The 24,399-nt window shown below is 35.2% G+C and overlaps 3 protein-coding genes across 3 annotated transcripts; 1 reads left to right on the top strand and 2 right to left on the bottom strand.

The window, feature by feature from the left end:
• Nucleotides 1–1,133: 1,133 nt before the first annotated feature.
• Nucleotides 1,134–10,209, top strand: LOC127813720 (TOM1-like protein 9). Its single transcript, XM_052354841.1, has 10 exons — nt 1,134–1,373; nt 3,814–3,892; nt 4,631–4,729; nt 4,878–4,991; nt 5,112–5,269; nt 6,131–6,212; nt 6,499–6,584; nt 7,801–7,989; nt 8,198–8,655; nt 9,285–10,209. Exons 1-10 carry the CDS (start codon nt 1,273–1,275, stop codon nt 9,869–9,871), a joined length of 1,953 nt encoding a protein of 650 aa, XP_052210801.1. The 5' UTR covers nt 1,134–1,272; the 3' UTR covers nt 9,872–10,209.
• Nucleotides 10,210–11,423: 1,214 nt separating this feature from the next.
• On the bottom strand, nt 11,424–13,954 carry LOC127812831 (uncharacterized). Its single transcript, XM_052353357.1, is given in 10 exon segments — nt 11,424–11,489; nt 11,712–11,774; nt 11,776–11,810; nt 11,891–11,984; nt 12,330–12,382; nt 12,514–12,583; nt 12,848–12,918; nt 13,043–13,149; nt 13,247–13,300; nt 13,474–13,954. Coding segments are annotated over 10 exon segments (777 nt in total). The 5' UTR covers nt 13,638–13,954.
• Nucleotides 13,955–17,730: 3,776 nt separating this feature from the next.
• Nucleotides 17,731–23,216, bottom strand: LOC127813721 (uncharacterized). Its single transcript, XM_052354842.1, has 13 exons — nt 22,864–23,216; nt 22,166–22,242; nt 21,994–22,074; nt 20,236–20,364; nt 20,058–20,144; nt 19,863–19,916; nt 19,413–19,503; nt 19,264–19,334; nt 19,107–19,176; nt 18,692–18,744; nt 18,424–18,517; nt 18,234–18,331; nt 17,731–18,093 (listed from the first exon to the last, which is right to left on the bottom strand). The coding sequence occupies exons 1-13, from the start codon at nt 23,135–23,137 to the stop codon at nt 18,007–18,009; spliced, it is 1,266 nt and encodes a 421-aa protein (XP_052210802.1). The 5' UTR covers nt 23,138–23,216; the 3' UTR covers nt 17,731–18,006.
• Between the last annotated feature and the right edge of the window lie 1,183 nt (nt 23,217–24,399).

The raw sequence follows: 24,399 nt of genomic DNA, 5'->3' as shown, positions 1-24,399 counted from the left end.
TTGGCACTGTTATGAATAATCACTTTTATACAAGTGCTTTTGTGATAACTTTATAATTTTTTTAATTTCCTGTTTTCCTTTTTGCAATAGAAAAATAAATTTTGTTGTATAAAAAATTATTTTTTTATAACCATAATTGAGATTGTCGAAAACAAAAAATGAATATACAAAATGAAAATAAATAAATGATATTTTTTTTAAAAATGGAAAACAAAAGCGGAAGAGAAAGACTTACATAAAAAAATATAATTTTTAATATAAAAATTATAAAAGCTAGTTATTTAACATAAATATATATATATATATAATTTTATAATGTATTTAAATAAATTTTGTGAAAATTAAAAATTTTGAGTTAGAGAATTTTTTTAATCTCTGATGAAACATATTTTTAAATTAAAAATATATTTTTAATATTTTTTAATATTATAAAACGATTTCAAAATATTTTTGAAATTGGAGAATAAGTCCAGGAACAATTTTTGACATTTCAAAAATAGAAATCTTCGAAAATACTAAAATGATGTTTCCAAAAGTTTTTGTGCATCATAAATCATAACCATTCTTATGATTTTTTGCAATTGATAAATTCATATTCTCCAACAAATAACACATTTAAATTATAAAATTTGTGAAAAATTAAAATCTTCACTCTTAAAACTTAAAAAGAATAAGAAATAATTACTATATATAAAATTAGTTGGATGAATTTTAAATATTCGTATTTATATTTATAATTATACCTTTTATAATGTCAATTACGTAAGGATTTTTTACAAAGTTATTTTTGGTCTTCTTATCCATTTATTTATCATAAATTCGATTATTCTATTACTCTTATCTTTTATTAATTTTTTATATATTTAAATTATATTATTTATAATTTTTACATCTCATGGATGTTATTTTAAGTTTAATATACATGATTTTGTTATTTTATTTTTTTATTATAAAACATCTAACTTATATTTATGTGTCTGAATTTGCTAATATTTCCAATCCTCTTATTTACTTTATTTTTATTTCGTTGAGAAAATTTATTTTCCCTTGTTTTAATCATAATTTAAAAAAAGGAGAAAATTTCCTCTTTGGCGTGTTCCAAACACGGCCTTGAAAGGAATGGGCCCTCATTCATCGGAGAGGGAAAGAGCTTTTTAAGGGTCTGATCGTACCAATGATTCTTCGGAATTCTTGGTGATCTCGCCGGGAACGCTGCGATCACCAGATTCCGATCAACTCCGAGATTGCAAGGGCAGGGATTCGACGGAAAGCATGGTGAATCTTATGGTCGAACGGGCGACGAGCAACATGCTTGTCGGACCTGATTGGGCCATGAATGTTGAGATCTGTAACACGTTGAATCGCGATCCTTTGTACGTTTGGGACACTTTTAGGACCTGTTTGATATCAGTTTGAATTGTTATGTTATTGTCCTTCGTCCTCGATTTATCAGATGCGTTATCGAATTTAACTACAGATACTTGAATGATATTCGGTTTTCTGTTTCTTTGTGCATTTTTCCTTTCACGTGGATTTGTTAATTTGATTGGATAGCATAGGATTTTGGGGGTGGAACAACGGATATTGGAGGCCAATGTGGTGTTTCTGTTGGAAGCATATGCGTTTAATTGTTTATTTTGCTCACCTTCATCCAAGAGCTGCTTCACTATTGAATTTTTCATTTACTTCATTTTCGTGTAGTGGTTTGAGCAATCTAGATCTTTTGTGATAAGAGTAAAGGGTTTGTTGTGCTATTCCACCTTGTTTGAGGTTTACTGACTTAGTAATATTTGTGAGTTTGCCAGTGGGTTGCTTCTTTACTGCTTACTACATGGTTAGGACGCTAGGGAGGATTAATGTATAGAAACAAAGTTCCAGTGGACAGTATGATTGAAGGTTTCTGTGGAAATGGGAGGTACTGGCTTGAAGTTATGGTTCATTAAATGCTAAGTATAGGGTACTTTACCAGATTAGTTAAAGTTGCTAGAGTGCATTTATAATCATATAGAGAGACTTATGCCTCAAATCCTTTCCACTCATCTGGTACATATTGATGGTGTAAAATATATTGAGAGTGTTCATAATAATATATTACAAATAAGTTGTCATTGAAAAATGTCCTTCATTCTAGAAACATTTATGCTTGAGTTGTTTCCATAGCCTCTTGAAATAAAATAGAGAAAGGGGTAAGACAAGAATAGATTAGTGAAGAGCTAATATTTCTTGGTACTTAACATTTATAGGTTTTATAGTTCTCTAGAAGTAAGCAAGACTTTGCTCTTCAGTTTCATTTAACTGAATCTTTGTGATTTTACATCTACCCATCTTTTTATTTTGGTGAACTAGGGAAGATTTGATGATCACTTAATCTTTATCATCATCATCCTCAACTGCATCTTATCCTAACCAAGGTATGACTGGTGACATGCATTCATAATGTCAATTGACTTCTAAAAGTCACATTGACAATACAAATCCAACAAAAGAACAATGTGACAAAACTTTGAGCCGGATGCCCTTCCTGAGGAATGATGGTTTGGAAAAGTTCTATGAGATAGTGATGAATGAAGATAATTTATATGCTCGTCTTCCAAAACATAGTTGATATTTTGAAACAAACCTGTACAATATGGAAACACAACTTAATCACATATGTAGATACTGGCTAATTTAAAGGTGTGCCATCATCTCAAGCACAAGCTGGAGGAAAAAAAAGCAAGATGAATGATTCAAACAAGACACGGCCTAAGACACCAGGGACCTGCTCACCTGTAAAATAGAAGAAACGTAGGGACAAGGCCAACTTATGGGAAGATGATAAAATTTTGTTGATCAGAATGAAGTACTAGCAATTAGTTCCGATATTTGTATCCCAGAAACAGAATAGATACAAAGTTTTATGTACATTCAGAAAAACTTCAAGTATTCACAAATTCAATGGAAGTTACTAGAACTTGAAAAAGCCTGAAGACCAGACAGGGAGGTTTTAACTGGACAAGATGGAAAAGGAAAGCTTGGATTGAGGTAATGGTCCTCTCAGCCAAAATAACTTAGTTGGCTAGAGTGGTTTCATGTTCTAGCTCATGTTAGTTATTACCTTCTTAGGTTCTCTTTTTATTTTAGTACTTATCTTTAATTCCATTTTTAAACTTGCACCATATCTCAAATGCACCTTGTGCATGCTGAACAGAGATTCATCTTCCTGCATGTGGTGGAAGCATGTATAGCATTCAAAAAAATTAAAAGAACTGTATGAAACATTGGACGCATCCTATATGTTGTGTTTCATGTGCCAGCTGTGGATTGTCACATATTTGAGCAATGACACGTCACTATAAAAGCAAATCCATACTTCCCAGCATTTGGGTAGATTTACCATTTTAAGTGAAAAGTAAAGACTTGAGATTCAGGTTACCTTTTTGTTTGATCTATTTCTATCTGGGATGAGGGGATTGAATCCAGCAATAGCATGATGGCTTAACCTTGAAGCATCAATTTGGGGCACTCTTAAGGATTTCCATTTGTACAACTTTTGAAATGAGCGTGTATATATATTCCTGCATGGTCTAACACTTGAGTTATGCTGTTGGTGAATTCTCTTCTGTTGCGTTCAAGGCACATTACTAAAATCAGTTTGGTGGTTATGAACTAACTAATTAGCACCTACTAGAGGGAGTTTTCATCTTTCATCCTATGCGACGAGCACATTTGCTTTGTTCCTTTTTGTGCATTTTATCTCTGATGTTATTACTGCTATATTTTCAATTTTATTCTTCTGTAGTGGTTATCATTAACTTGGATCTGGTTTACCAGGCAATCAAAGGATGTTGTAAAGGGCATTAAGAAACGCCTCAGAAGCAAGAATCCAAAAGCTCAGCTTCTTTCCCTAATAGTAAGTTTAAAAAAGACAAATTTCTTTTCAATTATACATTTCCCCCCTCATGTTAGCACTTTTTGGTCTGTTTTGCTTCTTATGTGGTATGAAGATTTCTGTGATCATGGAGTTTACCTTTTAACATTTGGTGTTGATTACTTTTAAATTCTCCTTTTGTCTTTAATGGTTGTTGCTCACTCAACATGGTAACAGTTTATCATGACAAAGTTACTTCATTAATTTGGTCAAATATCTGTAGGTGATGGTAGACCTTTGCTGAGGCCAATCTGGGAACTGTATAAAGCTTTCTCACCTGCTTTTTGTTGCATTAATTTTTGTGGTTTCTTTTGCATGGACCAAGGAGTAAGTGGAAGCCTGACCATTGTGTTAGGGTCTGATAATCTTTATGGACCTTACTCATATTCCTGTTCTGTCTGATATCAATGGCAGGATTATACACTGCTATGTTATTTGACTTATAAATCCTATTCTGCTTCCTGTTGTTGAACTAGCATTGTTTCCTAATTGGCTGGAAGCTTCTGTGGTTCAGAGGTCATGCACAATTAAGGTGGCCTCATATTTTGGAAACTCAATTGCAAGTTGAAATAAACTGTTTGGTGTCTAGTTTTAGTTGATTGCAACTTGAGATGAACTCTGATGTTCAGTTTTATTGAATGAAGCACAATATATTCTTTTTCTTACAACATTATCTCACTGAAGATTCAATTGGTTTACTTGGTCTTTACGGTATCCTAGCTATTAGAGACCCTCATAAAGAATTGTGGGGACCTTATCCACATGCAAGTTGCAGAGAAAGATTTGCCTCATGAGATGGTGAAAATAGTGAAGAAGAAGGTAAGAATATTACTTTATCATCGGTTTGTTCTCTTTATATATTAGTATGTTTTAGATTATTACTTCATCACTGATTGCTAGTGTTTCTATGTATGCATAAATTCTTTTAAATTGATTCTCTGATTTGTTGTTCTATTAATTTTTATAGCCCGATTTTCGTGTCAAAGAGATGATCTTGATTCTAATTGATACATGGCAAGAAGCTTTTGGAGGACCAAGGGCAAGATATCCGCAATTCTATGCTGCATACCAGGAATTGTTGGTAAGTTGTGGGGCAGTCATTTTGTTATGATAAATACAACTTTGACCAACATCTGTTTTTGTTTTTTCTTTGCCTTTCTATATTTTTATTCTCTGAGGAAGTGTTGCTTACTTGTTTCAGCGAGCCGGGGCAGTATTCCCACAGAGAACTGACAGGTCTACCCCTATCTTTGCCCTGCAATCACATCATCTGGGATCATATCCACAAAATATTCGAACTCCAGAACATAGGCAAGAAGCTGCTGAGTCTTCTGCAGAAGATGAGTTCCCAACGTTGAGGTATATATTAGGCCCTTTTTTTACTCTCTGAAAGAATGCTAACTAATTAATTGATACCAATCTTCCCAGCCATCAGAAAATGTGAGTCCTGCCTCCAGACAGCTGTTGCTTCTTAATTCTTACCAATAGCGTTACTAATTGAGGTCACTTGCTTTTGACTAATTACTCAAATGCACTTTCTGAAGTGTACCCTCTGTATTCTATCCTTACGCATATTGACTCGTTAGCTATCGCGAAGGTGTATGCTATTCTTTTACTTATGGATCATGATATAATTGGATGGGTTCCAAAAAGTGGGAATAGAAAAAGAAGACATAACTGGATAAGTGAGCAGGGCACGGTTGTTTGTTGCCTTCATCAGTGATATGTTATAGCATATATTAATAAGAGGTTTATCTGATAGGCAGAATGACAAAAGAGTAGGAATTAACTGCATGGGATAATAAATCTGGTGAGGTGATATAGATGCACATAACATATTTCCCTCTGGCAGAGTCTAATTTAAGCTTCAGTTATGTGGATTTTATTTTGGCATCCAAAATTGTAGTTACACACATACGATAAAAAATGGTAATGCCAGTTCTAATGGCTGGTTTGAGCTTGAGCTGTTCATGACAGCTTGGTTTCTGATTGGGTGAAGCCTAATTTACAGTTAGGAGGAAGTCAACTTTGTTGTTCCTATATTTTATTGAAAGCTAGGTTCTTTCTTTCTTTTTTTGGTTTTGTTTTGTTTTGTTTAATCTCTTCTTCATAAGGGGAAATGGAGAATTAGCCCACCCCAAAAGAAAAGGCGTTTTCTACCATGTCCTGGTAGTTGTTGTCATTCATATTGGTTTATAATAATATCTACTTTTTTGTTAGCCTGACAGAAATTCAGAATGCACGTGATATTATGGATGTTCTTGCAGACATGCTGAACGCATTAGACCCAGCAAACAAAGAGGTATATTTTCTAATGATGGTGTAAGACTATGCTGTGGCAACGTATATTAATAGAGGAATATGCAAACACCTGACATTCTGAATTGGTTGGAGTGTGAGATTTACTGAGAACAGGGTCTCAGGGCCCAAGATTATACTTATTGGGAAGTCTTTATTTGATATCTAAAAATTTTAAGTACCCCTTTATCTCATGCATTTTTATTCCTCGGTCAAGGATTTTCTCCCTATTACATTCTCAAATGTAGTAGTTTCCCTACGCATTGAGGTGCCATGATCTCAATTTGCAGGGGCTAAGGGAGGATGTTATTGCTGAGCTAGTGGAACAGTGCCGGGTGTACAAGCAGAGAGTGGTCCACCTTGTAAACTCGACTTTGTAAGGCCTTGTATTACTTATGCCACTACCTATGTCAATCTGTGTAATGAAATTTCTTGTGAGGATCTATCCTTATTGTCTTTATCTGTTTGTACGAACCTCCTGCCGCTTCTTATCACAAAGGAAAAAGAAACATTTTACTGGTGGTGATATATGGTGGCTCCTTGAAGCAGCAAACAGCTGAAGCACTAAGTAGACCTTCAGACAATTAGGACATAAACTACCATAGTTAAGGGGATTAAAAGTGGCCTCAGGAAGGACTAGGGTAATGCCTACTTGCCCTATCCTGGGTCTTTTTATTAGTAATACCCCTTGGTTTCTGGCATCATTTATTGGTGGGTGCAAAGCAACTTTCTGCTGATGTCAATTTAAATATGCAAATGATGTATGCCCAGTATGGATATATTGCCTGCTGCTCAATATTGGTATTAACTATGGTGTTTTTAAGACTTATAATGGACCCTAATGAATTGTTAAGGAGTTGTACCAATTTGCTGGAGTGAGTAATGCAAAAGTCAAAGATCAACCCACAAAGTAAACCTTTGCTTGTTGGAATTCTGTTTATCAAATTCTTTTCCCAGTCATAACTGGAGTGCTCAAACCCTGGCAAGAGATGTCAACTGGAATGAAGAGAAAGCTGGTTCATCTGGAATCATTGGGGTGAGGGGTATAGTCTTAATGTTACTTAGCCTTGTTCCCACCTTTGTTTAGGAGTCTGTTTGACCCCCTTTTAGTTGTGATAAGTTGTTATTGTAAAATGTTCAACTTCTCTTACCGAGGAAAAAAAAATCTTCAGACATACTGGTAAAGAGGATGATGGTTTGATGGGTGATGTAACAAAGTGGATGAAGGAGTGGAAAGGTAAATGGTAGGCATAAATGTATAGCTAAGGAGATTTGTCATACTTAATTCTTGTCCTAGCCAGGTACAGTTGCTTGCAACTTGTCAAATGAAAACGTGTTGTCTTATGGATCTCCCATTGATGGCACTGTATTTTTTGTTCTTGAACCGCTAAACATATATATAGTCAATGTGAGAGGGGAGGATCTTTCACGTCCTTCCCTCCCCTTGGCATGTGCGTTTCTGATTTTAAAACAATTAAGTTTATATAGGATAAGTAAAGGCCTTCAAACTGGATGATCTAGATGTAAGGCAAATTATATATCTGTATTACCTTAAATATGGTTGTTAGATGTATTTTCATTACCTTTTGCAGGGATGAATCACTGTTATGTCAAGGACTGTCTCTGAATGATGAGTTGCAGTGTTTGCTAGCCAAGCACGAAGCCATTGCTTCAGGAGCTTCTGTTCAAACAAAGAAACTGAAGCCTAAATCTGTTGAGGCATTGGCTGATGTGGATGTTCCTCTTATTGATACCGGGAATAGCAAACAGTCTGACCAGGGGTAATCATGTTCTTCATTATTCACTGCCTATATATATTCAGTGTCAAAACTTACACCAGTCTTTGAGTTACATTCAGGCATGTCTGCTGTTGATGATGTTGAAATTTGATATGGCTGGAGTATCCAACTTAGTATCAAAATGAAGTTTTACTCTTATAAAATATAGCTACTGGTTATTCTAAGCAGTAACACCTTTATTTTTCTACAGTTCCACCTCTGATACTGGTTCAGGGACACAACTACTACTCCCGGCTCCTGCCACTAATGGTCCAGCAACAACTCCTACAAAAGTTGATGCTAAAATAGACCTCTTGAGTGGAGATGACTTCAACTCCCCTTCGGCAAAGAATACAATAGCTATTTCTCCTGCGGGAGGACACCAGCCAATCAACCCTGTAGCTAATCAGCAGAATGCCCTTGCTCTTGTGGACATGTTTTCTCAAATTGACCATAACCAACCAGTTTCTTTGGTTGGACGAACATACACCTATCAGCAGCAGCAGCAGCAGCAGCATAATTTTCAATCTCCACTAACCTCTGTTCATCCTGATGGAATTGGCCCAAACATGATTGTACCTCAAGATGAGCAGTCCTTATACACCCAAGGTGCTAATTCCTGGAATGGACAAATATCCTCCCAGCAACAGCCACCTTCACCAGTCTATGGTGCTTTTCTAATTCACCCTATAATATTTTTAAGATCTCCACGTGTCTTGTAGGTTTAGCTTTGCAATCAAATATGCTTTATGTTATGGTTGTTGGGCTTATTCAGTTATTCTTCTAATGCTTAATATAAAATTCCATATCATCTATGTTGTCTATTAATTAATAATTCTTTTCCCTGTTTGAAAATATTGTGGTCAAAATTTTGCAGCAAATGTTTTATTAGCTTTTAGGAATAAAGTCTACATTTTTTTTCAAGTTTCAAAATAAGTGGGTGAGAGCCAGAGGGCTTGGTTGCTGCTAAATGAGGGGTTATGCAGAGTATGGAGGCCTGATTTACCCATTTATTAGATAATCTAGGTTTTGCTACAGAGCCATTCAGTTGGATCTATTAGATCTATTGCAACCCCTATCTGTTGTTAGCCATTCATGTTAAGAACCCGGCATTCCTATCTTCCATATAATATTCCTGGAGCCAACAGTTTGGGCTTCAGACTCTGAATCTAGTGGAGTAATTTTCTTTTCCCTTTTTATTTTTTTTTTAAAGAAAAAGATAGAATCTAGGTGAACAAACTTTATTCTGTCATATTTCACTAGAGCTTATGACTTTTACCACGCGCAATATTTTGCAGGTGCTGAGAGCAGCAGTTCACTGCCGCCACCGCCCTGGGAAGCTCAGCCGACAGACGATGATCCACTGGAAGGCAGTCAGTATCACCAGCCAACGAAGGTTGGTCAGGAGGTTGCCACAGAGTCCCAACCAATGTTCAATGGCCTTCATCAAGGATATCGGCCTATGGGAGGGGATGATCAAGTAGCAGGGATGTATATCCAGCAAACCCCAAGTGGCCATCTTCCAGCGTTCGGTGACCAGGCTGATCACAACAATCAGCTGGTAGGGCTCCATCCTCAGGCAGCCTGCGATGGCCAGTCAATGGGGGTGTGTCCACAGCAAATGCAATCAGGACAGATGCATTTCATGTATCAACAGATGTACAGCAGCCAAATGGGAGGATATGGGTATGGCTACGGCCAGCAACAAAATGATCAGTTCCTTGAGCTAGGAATGTCCGGGCTTTCTGTTCGGAATGATCGTTCCTTGAATTCTTATCAGACGCCTGCTCTATCCTATGTGCCATCCGGGAAGCCCTCAAGGCCAGAGGATAAGCTGTTTGGAGACCTTGTTGCTATCGCGAAAGTTATGCCGACAAAAACTTGACACGGAAGAATTTTAGCTGATAAATGCTGGTACTCTTGGCAGAGCTGGGAGAATGAGAAATAATGACAGGATTTATAGTTTACCCTCATATCTTTTGTTTGCTAATTTGTTTCAATTTTCATTATTATACATGTTCTTGGCCTTTGGCCCTTAACCGGGTTACTTGTACAAGAGGAGAGAGGGGTTGGGAAATTTTCATTTTTTATGTTAGATTTATAAAAGATTTGGAATTCTTCCAGTTGGAAGCCTGATTGTGCTGCTGTTTCAATTAGTGGGACTTGAAAAAGCCGTTGCCCTGAGTGCTCGAATTGAATAGTACTTCTAGCTTTTATTTGGAATTTGATGGTCTGCTTAATCTCATTATTCTAGCGAAAATCATTTTTTTCCCATGTTTAGTATCTCTGAGATTTCGTAATATTTGGATTGACGGGTACAAGGGAATGTGAATTGGGGGTCGGGTGGGTACTTTGACAAGCTTTGCATTTATCACATGCTAAAGGGGTACCCAGTAAGGCATCACTTGTCGAGAAGGCTTCCTGAGAATCGGCTACTCTGGAGGCTAAGGGAGTCGCCGGCAACTCACCGGAAGTCCTCCTCCCCCCCCCCCCCCCCCTCTCTCTCTCTATATATATGTATATATAGTTATTTTTTAAGACAAAAAATAATTATATATATTACACGAAGAGAATAAAGAGATGAGAAAAAATTTAAATTTTATTTAAATAAAGGATTATGCATAATATATATATATATATTTGTTATCTATTTGGAGCAACTTATGTATGTTAAGGATGATATGGCAAGTGTTATATCATTGTGTTAAACAAATTAACTAAAAAATTAATGTTTATACCAAATTCTTTTAAGAAAGCATTATACACATAATAGGATAATAAATATTTATAATTATTAGTATAAGATAAGAGAAGAAATAAAGAGAAGGTAAAGTTTATTATTTGTTACATATTTATTATTGGTCTGTTTAAACAAGTCAACAATATATATATAACTTAAAAAAATACATCTTTCTAATTTTTTTAACGATTAGTTCTTTTTACTGAAAAGAAATTATTAAAAAGAAATCAACTTAAAAATTGTTCCTATAGGAACAACTGGACACTAACTTCACCCTACAAGCATCAACGCTCTACTTGAGGAACCTATCAAACCAATCACTAGCTCTTTCACCATGAATGATGTTGTAAAGCTTTTAAATAAATAAAAGCGATATGTAAAATACCTGAATCGTAGCAGAATACCCGAATCTGATTTGCCTAACGACCGTAGAAGAAAATTATAACAGTTTTTTTATCCGTCCACCCCTTGTCAGCCCAAGACTCGAATGGTGATGCCGAAAACAGTATATGAGCGATCAGAAACTGACTCTGATTCTTGTTCTTTTTTCATTAGGCTTTATGTCTATTTATAAGTATCACACACGTAAAGATAATTCAAATTCCAATTACTTATCCCATCATATATATTGTTAAAATTCAAATATTAATGAATTTGAAAATTTCAAATTCATAACATTTATCTTATCATTAAGAATTTATTCCAATGTAACCGCAATTCTAATGGATGCCATTTCGTGCCCGATTCTGGGTTGTGCTATCACCTGTAAATTCGTGCAGGAATTGGGCAAAAAATGGTATAGGTGGCATACTAAGCATTTTCAAGAAAGGAAATTAACCTTAGCTTTGAAGACTAGGATGAGCTATATGTACCCAAAAAAAAAAGTCTAGGATGTGCAATAGATGGGGTAATTTTTAAATCGATACCAAAAAATTAAACTGTGATTTGATACCATGTAAGCACAATGAGTAAGTAGGTTGCATACCTTGAAATTATCCAAAGAGCAGGCTTTAGCATAAGCCTTGCATGCTCTTGATTTGGGAACTTGGGAGGCCTTTAATGGGGCATCTGGGATCCTTTTCACCTGTTTCAATTTCCAAACGAGAACACTTTAATTGGGTGTTTTGATCTTTTTGCTTCTTAAGTGCAGGAAAATGGAGATACCGTTCAATATCAGCAGAGGGCGCGGTGCAATAATAGGAATCGTACGAGGGGAGTCAAACTGAGAGGCTAAACCAGGAGCAATCCTGTCCCACACCTGCAGGTTGATCCATAATCGTTTTCAAAACACAAACACATGAAAAATGACAATAGAATCAAACGGGGTTGTAGACAAATCACAACGGAACGTGTGCCCAACATCCTAAGTTTATTACAGAGGAAAAATCTCAGCTTTTAAGATGCTTATTTTAGGATAAAAATGCATTGGGCACCCACAAAATGGGAAGCCTCCTATGAATTAAGTAATGTCAGCCTACTTCGAACAGCAAAAGAGTAATAATTATAATTGTGACTTGAAGGTCAGAAAATAATTATTTACGGAATGGGAAAGAGAGAGAGAGAGAGAGAGAGAGAGAGAGAAATGAAAATGCAACTTAATTACCTTCTCCACCACTTCCTTATCGATGGAGCTCTTGCCCAAATCAATCCGTGCTTCTGAAACCAAAGAAATTAACCAATTGAGCACAGTAAGAGATGAGGCCAAACAAAGTACTGTGAGTTGCATGCACGAGATTGCTAGCTAATTAGTAGGGATTCTTTAATTTATTGCTTCTCTTCCGTCTCACCTTCAAATACAGGTTTGATGCTTTGAACCCGAGCCTGCCACTTATTATGGTCTATAGCCCATCCAAATCCCTATAATTAAACACTTAATAGAATTTCTGATACCAGGATCTAATTAAAACAGAATTAGAGGCTCATCAGTTTGGTATCAGTTTGTTTTGCAAGAAAACCTTTAAACTTAAATGGGTATATTTATATAGCGCTGATAACAAAATGTTAGCCCTTGTGTAGGAGGATTTTACAGAAAGAATGGAAATACCTCTAGGTAAGATGAAATTTATATTTCACAAGGAATTATTATCACGACAAAAAGATAAATTTCGTATGAAGGCAAACCTGAACCCCAATTATGGGGACAGCCACGGAATAGCGGGTGTCAATAGCAGCAGCAAACCATGCATGCATTCCTGCATTTCAGAGTTGAGATGCTCACTTATGATATGTAATCTATTACACAATCGAAAGATAGTGACTGTGAGTTTTCATTGATAACAAAAAAAAGTTCAAATTTCCATTTTTTATAAATCTAACCTCCAAGTGATTCACCGGTGATTCCTATCCTAAACGGGTCTATATCCTCCCTTTGGGTAAGATAATCTGCCAGTTTGATCAAGTCCCGGACCCGAAGATGAATCAACCTGGACTATTGTTAACATTATCTCGACGTATCGAATTTAATTCTGCTAAAAGAAGTCTAAGTATGCGGAGAGAAAAGGAGTGAAGGAATTAATGTACCGTATCATATATGAATGGCATTGTTTCACCTTTCTTCCATGATGATACAAGAGCCTGCGTCATTGTACAGAGATTGCATTAGCGACTACGATATTCTTCTCAATCTTGAATGCCTTGCTTTCAACACAAGCTAGCAGGGACATGAATTGATAGTATCTGTAACCAGTTCATCTAAGTGTAGTTTGGACAACGAGTTAACACTACATGTCCATGAACGATAGGCATACCAAAAAGTGGGGAGGAATTGGGCTGTCGAGGGCTTGAAAAGTTCAATCGTCTTCTTCTGCAACTTCCTCATCTCTTTCTCCATTTTCTCAGAACCTTTTAAGCAAAACCAAGCTGCTGCTGCTTCGAGAAATGGCGTCATTGACGTTTTGCTTTGCCCTCTCATTTTCCCTCTTTGCCCTCCAAAATTGGGGCATTGCCGCCCGGGCCTTCAGCGTTGGCATTGAAGCGGGATCTGGCCTCTCTGTGGTGAGTTCTCCTCAATTTTCTTCTTCGTGTCCATTAATCACAATTTAACTCCGTTTGTTGGGTCTTTTTCATCTTCAGCTATTCATTTCCTATCATTTTCTTTCTAGGGCAAAGAGTGCAGTAGAAAGTGCGAATCAGAGTTCTGCAAAGGTATCTCAAAGTCGACATCACCCAGGCGATCTATCTCCCAGCAACTGTTGAAAACTCACTGGTAAGGAAAAGAGCAAGGCTCGCCTAGAAAACAATTTCTCAGCCCATGAGAATTCATTTTCCAGCAAAAGTGAAAAAAAGTGGGTCACGTTATTCTAAGTGAAAAAATATTTTTTAAAAAAAAATTGAGTAATCAAACACTCGAAAAGTTAAAATTTGGGTAGAAAATGACAATTTTTCATGAAACAAATGGCCAATTAAACAGGCCCTTATTGACATTTTTGGATAAAGTTAAATTCGCTTTAAATATGTAATTAGTATTCTGTGTAAATATATGATACGTAATCGCACTGAATTTATGCTATATGTTTAATCATGCTGAATTTTTAAACGCAAGCGTGTGCCATTGTTGGGTACACATTTTAAATGCAAGTGTAGTTCAACATTAATAACCTCATAAGGAAGAATGAAAGTAGTGTTGAAAAATTTGGAATATTTGTATATTTATATGTCCAAATTGGTAATTGGGTGAATGAAAAATTGATTAAAAAATGGTTTGAGGCATGTGTATTATTATATATAATTTATATTATTGTAAATGTAAAAGAAATGAAAAAATATAAAAGATGCACTATGCGTTGAATTATGAAAGTATACCATGCGTATATTGTGCGAGACGGCTGAGCGACTGATTGAAGTTAATAGTATTGAGACACTATGTAAGTTACTATTTTAATTTTTAATATATATATATATATATAATTGAGGGAGACAAGTCTCCCACATATTCTCCCTTAATTAGTCACGAGAAGGCTTAGATTATTTTGATACATAATTGAGGGAGAATAAATTTCATTCGAATAACACTTGCAATTGCGACTCTATTTAGAAGTATATCAAATGGATGTGAAAATAACTTTCTTAAATGGAGACTGGATGAATAAATTTATATGAAACAACTTGAGAGTTTTATAATTCTAGGACAAGGAAATAAAGTCTGTAAATTGATAAAATCATTACATGACTTGAAACAAGTGCCTAAATAATGACATGAAAAATTTGATAATGCAATGATAACTAATGGATTTAAAATCAATGAGTGTGACAAGTGTGTAAATGTTAAAGACACTGGAAATGGCTATGTCATTTTGTGTTTTTATGTAGATGATATATTCATTGTTGGCAGTAATGATAAGATAGTCAAATCTACCAAGAATATATTAAATTCAAAGTTTGACATGAAAGATATGGGACTTGCAGATATGATTTTAGGGGTTAAATCACAAGAATATCAGATTGTCTCATTCTAAATTAGTCATATTACGTGAACAAAATTCTGAAAAAATCTATCAAGAATGATTCTAGTGAGGTTAGAACACCATTAGACATTTGTCTTCAACTATTCAAGAATAGAGGTGAGAGTATTTCTCAAGTAGAATACTCCAGAGTAATTAGAAATCTAATGTATTTAATGAGTTGTACTATACCAGATATTACTTATGCAGTCAGTAGACTGAGTCGATATACGAGTAATCCCAATGTTGACCATTGGAAAACAATAGTAAGAGTACTTAGGTATTTATGATATACTCGTAACTATAGGTTGCACTACACCAGATACCCAACTGTCCTAGAATGATATAGTGATGTGAATTGGATATCTGATGTAAAAGACTCAAAATCTATAAGTAGATATGTATTCACACTGGCAAGTGCAACCATGCCTTGGAAATCCTCTAAACAAACTATTATAGCCAAATCTATTTTGGAATCTAAGTTTATTGCCTTAGACAAATGTGGCGAAGAGACAAAATGGCTACATCATTTCCTATAAGATATTCCAATATGGCATAAACTTGTGCCGCCAATATATATATATTGTGATAGTCAATCTACAATTGTAAGGGCATAGAGTAATGTTATAATGGTAAGTCTAGATATATACGTCGTAAACATAATACCATTAGACAACTACTCTCAACTGAAATTATCTCTATTAACTATGTGAAGTCGAAAGATAATATTGCGGATCCACTAACCAAAGGGTTGAATAGAGAGTTAGTTGAAAAATCGTCAAGGGAAATGGGACTAAAGCCCTTAAAAGAATAAGTTGATATAACGAAAATCCAACCTAGTTGACTGGAGATCCTAAGATTTAGATTCAAAGAAACAACCTAATTGTAAAAACTTTATTAGATCATTGAGGGGGCTTTTATCATCTGATTCATTCCTATAACAAAATAGTGATACATGTGGAAAAAAAGATAGTGATGTTTGTTTTAATGATTCTTAAACTTAGAAATTTTGAGTGGAATAAGCAGGTTATTCTGAATTAAAAAATCACCTATGTAAGAGAGAAGTGAGACCGCTTCAAAAGAGAATTGCATAGGGTTCAATTCTTTAAAAACTTTTCTTGGAACCAAGCTGATGTTCATGGCTAAAACGAACATAATCATGAGAACTGAACAATGGTACAAAGATTTTTGTGTGAAATATGTTATCATTTACATAGATAACAGGATAATTCAAAGACATCATGTTTTCTGGACAATTAGTAAAGTAAATATATTTTCACAATGAAAGGTTCAAAGGATAACACTTACTTATCCTATGCAGGTTTTGACTGATGAACACTATCATTGTGTTAAAATGTTTTCTCCATCAATTTTCATTCATGTGGGGAATTATTGAAAAATTTGAAATATTTGTACATTTACATGTCTAAATTGATATTTGGGTGAATGAAAAACTAATTAAAAAATAGTTTGAGACATGTGTATTATTATATATAATTTATATTATTGTAAAAGTAAAAGAAAAAAAAAATACAAATGGTGCATTATGTGCTGAATTATGAGGGTACATTATGTGTGCAAAGCGACGGATTGAAATTAATAATGTTGAGCACTGTGCAAGTTACTATTTTAATTTTTAATATATATACAAAAGGGCCTATTTTATTATATATTATAAAGATATTATATATATATTTGTATAATTGTAAAAGTAAAAGAAAGAAAAAATCCAAATGGTACATTATATAGTAAATTATGAAGGTGCACTATGTGTATACTATGCAAGATGACTGATTGAAGTTGATAATATTGAGACACTATGTAAGTTATTATTTTAATTTTTAATATATTTATGAAAAAAGCCTACTTTATTATATACTATAAAGATATTATATATATTTATATAATTGAGGGAGAGGCAAGTCTTCCAGGACTTCTCCCTCAATTAGTCGGCTCCTCATTCAATCTTCTTTCCTTCTTCATCCTCTATAGATGCCTTCTTCATCCTCTATAGATAGAAGTTTTTCTTTGAAAATTATCAATATAATTTTTAGAAAAATTATTCTATAAAATTCTTATTTTTTTTTCAATTTTAATAGTGTTTAACTAGTATTCCATTTTCGTAAAGCTTTCAAATTTGTGTTAATTTCTCAATCTGTAAACCATTATACTTTAGAAATAAACGCCAGTTAGCCTCTAACATCTTCGGTGAGGTGATAAATCTGTTTTAAAAGGAACTATGTGTTACATAGGTCTCAATTTTATCATCTCTTTATATATTATTATGCTTTTATTTTTTTTCTTACGTAGTATTGTATTATTTCAATATTTCTGTTCTACTGTTTAAATATAGTATTATAATAATTATATTTCTGAATAATAATTATAGTATTATAAATATAATTATTATTTGACTAATAATATAATTATTTTAATTGTGATTGACTAACAAGCAGATTCACCTCACCAATTAACAATAATCTGTCGTAGGATAAACCAAATTACTAAAATCTAGTCTTTTGAACGTTCATCATGCATACAACTGTCCGAGATAGATGCAACTAATTAAATAAACTGTTGCAGAATAATAGTTTTATTTAGACGAACCTAACAGCATTCTTGTGGGTTTGATCGACAGAGCCGAAGAGTAACAGGTTGGGTACAGTATTGTGTCTTTCTCAAAGTTGACAGACGCAACTAGAGAGAATTTTCTGGCATAAACTGAACTCGTATTATACATGAAAGGTTCAATTATAAATAATTGAACAGAGATACAAGAGGAGGACAACCATGTCTTACAACTGCGTACTATTTCATTTGTTAACAATAATAAAGTGATTCTTACTTGAGGAACTTGTCGAACCAATCGCTGGCTTCTTTTACCATGGCCGGTGTCATTTGGTGGCCGATTCCAGGGTATGCTATTACCTGTCAGAAGAGTTTTCGGGGGGATTATCTTTCAGAACTAAGAATTGAGAAGGAAAAAGCATTTATGGAATCGGCATAAAAATGGAAATTATTGATAATAACTATGTGCTTTGCCATGACAGATGGACCCAATTCCATACCTTCAAATTATCCGGGCAGTTGGCATCCTTGTAAGCTTTGGATGCTCTAGACACTGGAATTTCGAGACCTTTGATTGGGCATCGAGGATCATCTTGACCTGTTTGTTGAAAACATTGAAACACTTGAAGTAGGTGCTTTGCTTTAACAGAAAAGAGCTTCATCTATCGATTTGAGTAATTTGAATTTTACCTTTTAAGATCAGAAGGGGGCGTGGTGAAATAATCGGAAGTGTATAAGGTGAATCAAACTGAGAGGCTAAACCAGGAGCAATTCTGTCCCACACCTGCAGGTTGAAAAAGTAAGCCATATTAAAAGAGTATCCAATTTCCAATCATCACCGAGGAGAAATCCCAACAAGGATGCTGATGATTCCTGCAGTATTACTGGATTGCCATCTAACAAATTAAATCGCCATGTAATGAAATACAAGGAGATCAGACTCATAACTGCAACTGACCTTCTCCACCACTTCTTTATCAATTGCACTTTTGCCTAAATCAATCCGTGCTTCTGCAACCAAAAAGATAGCACGATGGAAACAGCCACATCAAGTGAACTGATTAGGATTCAAGAACTCATGACATAACAAATTTAGCATGCAAACACTAATTAAAGATCTTTCAAGTGTTACTCTGATTAGCTTAAAAATGGTTTGGGATTTGCACCAACTACTCCAACCATTAACATCATCAAAATCATAGCTTTATTGGCCCAACCTCCCTTTGAATTTTATGGTCAAAATTGCTGATAGTGGGCCAAAGACGTAGCAAGAGTAAATTGCATACAGGTTAGATGACAGTAAAGGTACACCAAATTAGGTACTACAGTACTAGAACACCTGTGATTTTTAACTTGAATTTTATTTGTCTTACCTTCAAATACAGCTTTGATACTATCAACTCGAGCCTGCCACTTATCATGGTCTATAGCCCACCGAAATCCCTAAAACCATTTTGCATAAACAGCCAAATAATCAAATTAAAAATTCTAGCATATTTTTCATATGGCATAAAAACAGATAAGTCAAACCTGAACCCCAATTATAGGGACAACCACAGCATAGCGGGTATCAGCGGCAGCAGCAAACCATGCGTGCATTCCTGCATTGTAGAATTCCTATATGACTTCTGCATCTCATAGCAACTATGAAATTTCAAACTTTCAATTATTCATCCTACCTCCAAGTGATTCACCAGTAATTCCTATCCTAGACGGATCTATATCCTCCCTTTGTTTTAGATGATCTGCCAATTTTATCAAGTCCCAGACCTGCACAACAGAAAAACATCTGTGTACTCTTTACAGGCCATATAAATTAAGGAATAGTCTGGATTATAATAATTTTTGATTCATCAAATGCTAGGTAAATTGTAATATCATCTTAGAAGGGAGAGGTATGATGAATAGGTGGCTTCCAAGAAGCCATTCTATCTAGTTGCAGCCCAGTGGAGGACTTCAAGAGCCTCATTAACTAACTTGCCACCGCCCTTTCACTCATTGGAGATGTGGGACAACTGCACGGGTATACAATGATAATACGAAGGACAAAGACCGCAATGCAATTTCTGAGTCATCAAATTCTGTACAGAAAATAATATCATTAGCAGCAAAGTGAACGAGGGAATTACCGTATCAAATATGAATGGCATTGTATCACCTTTTTTCCATGCTGATACAAGAGCCTGCAAGATTACAGCATCATCAATTCAGCAACGAGGCTCTCAAGGATATGCCCTCAATATCATAATTAAAGAAAATGTGTGTGTATAAGATCAACCATTTTATATAGCATAGTAAAACAAAACATGAGTATAAATACACACATCTCGGTAAGTTGTTTTACTGCTGGCACGTTCCCCATGATAACGAGAATCAATGGCAATAGCAACATATCCCCGTGAAGCATATGCCTGAAACAAATAAAGGGTATAAGATAATCCCTTGTGCTCACAAGTCAAGAACATGAAGGCCAAGTTGCTCAATCAACCACAGAATAGCTACCTCAAGCAATGGCCGTAACCACTCTTTGCACTTATGGGTGCTATGCAGAAAAACAATAGCCGGTCTTCTTTTATGGTTGCTTTCTTTCATGCTTATAACCAGCACAGGCAACCGTCCTTGATCTCCAGACTGTTTACAAATTCAGGAACTCCATTGTATACTTGAAATCATAAGATATGCAGGTATGAAGCACTATCTATTCAGGCTCAAGGACACAGTTACCAGAGGAACTTCTACTTTTAAATTCAATAATGCAGTGTTCAACAAGTTTCTATAAGACACCATTTTCCTTTTAATAGTCACATAATTTCTTGTACTTACTCATGGATACTTTATAAAGGTAACAATTTAGCAAATTGAAGGCATCCAAAAAACCATTGGCTGTATGCCACATTGGCCCAGGAGCACCCAGATTCAGAATGCAGTTTCAAAATTGTCCCTCACATTGTCAATGTTCATGGAGTGTTTAGAGACTTAAGAGCTTAATCAGACTGTTTTACTGCTTAAGCATAATATCATATAATCTGTCACCGTTTTGCATGTAAATACACAACATAATTAACCACATAAAATTTGGAATTCAAATTTTTTTATTGCTAGTCCAATGGCTCATTAACTAAACAAACGAGGATTGAGGCATGTGGATTTGTGGGTGCTTCCGCAGTTTTGTTGTGAGTTGAATGCAAAAGGATAAAGAAAGAAGCTCTAGTATCTAATAACTAATTCAAAGCTAAAGCAAATTATACAGACTGTAGAAAACACCCAACGTGACCTATTTTGCTGCATAAGTAAATCTTGATATGGAATTTAAAGAAATTGGATGTTTAATGGGGCAGCTAATACTAGTAACATTTTTTCGACTCATTTTGAGACCATATACAAGACATATCTTGCACTTATCTGATTTACTAGCTAGATGCCTAGTTAAGACATTTTGGGTACACATCTCATGCCATTAGCTTTTTATTTATTTTTAATTTCTGATAAGTGTTTCCCCCATACTTTACATAAATATACTTGCTATTTGTCTGAGACAGGTGCTTTACGATTCTGAAATCCATGCAACAAAACAAAAAAGAAATAAAAACCAAATACCAATCTGAAAAAATGGAGACATTTCTAGTATATCACAAAACAAATAAGGGATGAAATGAAATGTAGCGTAGAGATACTGTTCATGCACAATTACAGCAGACCTTGGACAACCAAGATGTGAAAGAAGCTGCAGGAACAAACCAAAGAAGGAGAAAGGGAGTCCCTAGTGCACAAGGCTCCTTGCTTTGTGAGGGTCATTTCTGTATGCATAGACCCCCCCACACACACACACAAAAGAAGATGAAGGTGGAGAGAAAATTAAATCCAGATACAGATGAATAAAGTTTTGTTTGTTACATGGATTGAGGTGTCGTATGATGAACTTGCATCACTAAGGCTAGTGAGACCACGGCAACTTTAGCCAATGAAAACTAATTTTATCAAGGCATGCAAAATTTTTTTGGACGTCACTTTAAGAAGAACACTATTAATTCAAAACATTAGAGTTGCCTGAAAGTAGATTGTGAGAGCTCTATTTACAAAATCTTCTCATCTTTAGATGAGGAGAAAGACACTATCAATTTAAAATGTATTGTAAATTTGTTGACAAAGTGAGCTTTGTTACTTCCCCATTCAGAACATTTGATTATCCCACATCAGTAGGTAAAATATGTTAGCTGGCACATAAGACAAAATCTGATCATCCAGCAAATGTCTATATACCTCAGTAATCAAGTAAAAATTCTCCTCTTTGAGTAGATCCTTAAGATTGGGTATGTCTGCTTTAACACAAGATTCCATTGCCTGTTAAAATTTCAGAAAAAGGTTAAATTAGAATATGTTGCCATCATCAACTGCGAAGAAGAAAGATATAGATTCTCGAAGAGATTTCAACCTCACTGAACGTTGGCCGGGGACTTTCCTGGTACATAGGGTCTGCTACAGGTTTTCCAGGTTCCACAGATAGCGGAACTGGACAGACCAATAAGAGGAAAAAGAGGAAGATAATGTGTAAGAGACCAATCAAACATATTGCAAAATGGAACATACATTTTGTTAAAGTTACAGAAACTACCAAATAAATAGTTTCCATAATTTTTTAAATAATAAAACAGATGAATGCAGCAAATTTATTCTAATCTTTACATGTCTATGTATTGTATATATATCTTAAACACATATTCATATAACACCAAATACAAACACAAATGAATAGTAAATGAGGAGCCATTTGGATTGCTTATATGCTATAACATTTCTTCGTCTTAATCAAGCTTCTCCTTCAACCTAAACCAAATCTTCTATTTCATAAACCTGTAAACAATCCGATGGAGAAAGTATATACACACCGAATACATACACAGACGAATAGTAAATCAGGAGTCATTTAGATTGCTCATATGCCATAACATTTCTTCGCCTTAATCGAGCTTCTTCTTCAACCTAAATTAAATTTCCTATTTCATAAACCTTGAGCCGTTCGAGAAAGCATATTCACATAACACACACACACACACACACACACACACACACACACATACTGAATTGCATATGTATAGACAGACAGATATATAGAATTATGCATTTTCAGACCTTCGGGAGAACGCCGGCTGAGAAGAACCTGCAAGAACTCGGAGCGGAGCTTCTCCGCGTCGACGGCGTCCATTTCGCGACGTGGAACGACTGACAGTTGCTTGTTGCTGAGAACTGTCACGTGTGATCGGTATTTATAGGAGAGCGGTGGGGGCACTGACGAGTAGGTGCTGGGCGGCTGAGGTCGCACGCAAGCCATCGCGCGATCGCGCGTACGAGGGGCTAGGGCTCGCACGTGGGAGAAATGGGACACGTGCCTGTTTACTGCCTCCATCGGCGATGTACCGACGGAGCGTAGTTGCCGTGCGGCCGATGAAGTTTCCGAGACCGAAAATCATATCCGTTCTCTCTCTGGCGGAGCGATGAGAGATAAGAGAGAGAAAATTCGGGGGCTTTTATTAGCCTTACCGTGGTAGCATGGTTTGTTATGTGAAGCTCAAATGGTTCTTTGCCATGTGTTGCAAACTTATTCACTTCAGTTAAACTCACAGATCTTATAATATAACACTACATAAATATTAAAAGACTACGAGTTACCTTTCCATTGTTAAAGAAGGATTGCCCCCAGCTATAGGTTTACTGGCAAGGAAAATACACTTTGGGTGTTGTTTTTTATGCTCTCAAATTCAGTGTTTGAATTTTAATCAGGAGAAAATTCAGCAGTTAGAGCAATCTTGAAAGTTTAAAATTGTTTGTTGCCCTCAAATTTGCAGTGAGATTGGAGATCAAATTGGCTGCTAAGTCCTTTGATTTATATTCGTGAGACCAAATAACAAAATGTTCATAATGATGCGTTAATTAAAAAAAAAAAAAGAATGGTTACTTTTGGTATATTTTTCTTATATAATAGAATAATTTTTTTTTCAATATTAATTAAAAAAGATAAAAAATAATTAATATGAAAACGTTATTAAAATTAATTTTTAAAACTTCTAACAAAGACACGCTTAGATTTTAATAAAATATGTTACTTGTAGGAGTTGTAATTACTTGTAGGAGTTAGATTTTAAAGTATTTATAAAAGCAAGTTGCTGGTTTAGTTGGCTTTATAATTCTTATTAAATTTATGTTAGGTGAAGCGTAATTACAACCCAAAAAATGTAAGCAAAACATACGTCTCTTCAAGTTTCAACAGATAAAAAGGCACATTTTTTCTTGGACCCAATAAAAAATAAAACATTTTTGTTTGGGTGCAAGAAGCGTAGCTTCGCTGAAATTTCATAAATTTTGGTCACCTTGTTGAAGCAAAGAGGGCATTGCTAAGTTCAGTCAGAAACAGCCAGGCAAGGAAGATGGAAAGAAAGAAAGCTAACGAAAGTGCTTGTTGATCATCTCTGCACGTATAACCCTGTACATTAGAAGCCAACTCGGAAGGTTCCAGCAAGGCCTCTTCGGTAGAACCCAAAGAACACAAGATAATAATTTGTGAGGAAAATGATATTATTATAGAATTAAAATGCCACCCACAAAGAGTTAAACTGCTAAAAGTTAATGAAGTTTTAAAGTTAAAAAACACTACCCTAAGGGTGGTATTAT

The sequence above is a fragment of the Diospyros lotus genome, chromosome 11 (genome assembly GCF_014633365.1).
Source record: "Diospyros lotus cultivar Yz01 chromosome 11, ASM1463336v1, whole genome shotgun sequence".
Lineage (NCBI taxonomy): Eukaryota > Viridiplantae > Streptophyta > Magnoliopsida > Ericales > Ebenaceae > Diospyros > Diospyros lotus.
Note: the sequence above shows the minus strand (reverse complement) of the source record. Positions and strands in the feature narration are given on the sequence as shown.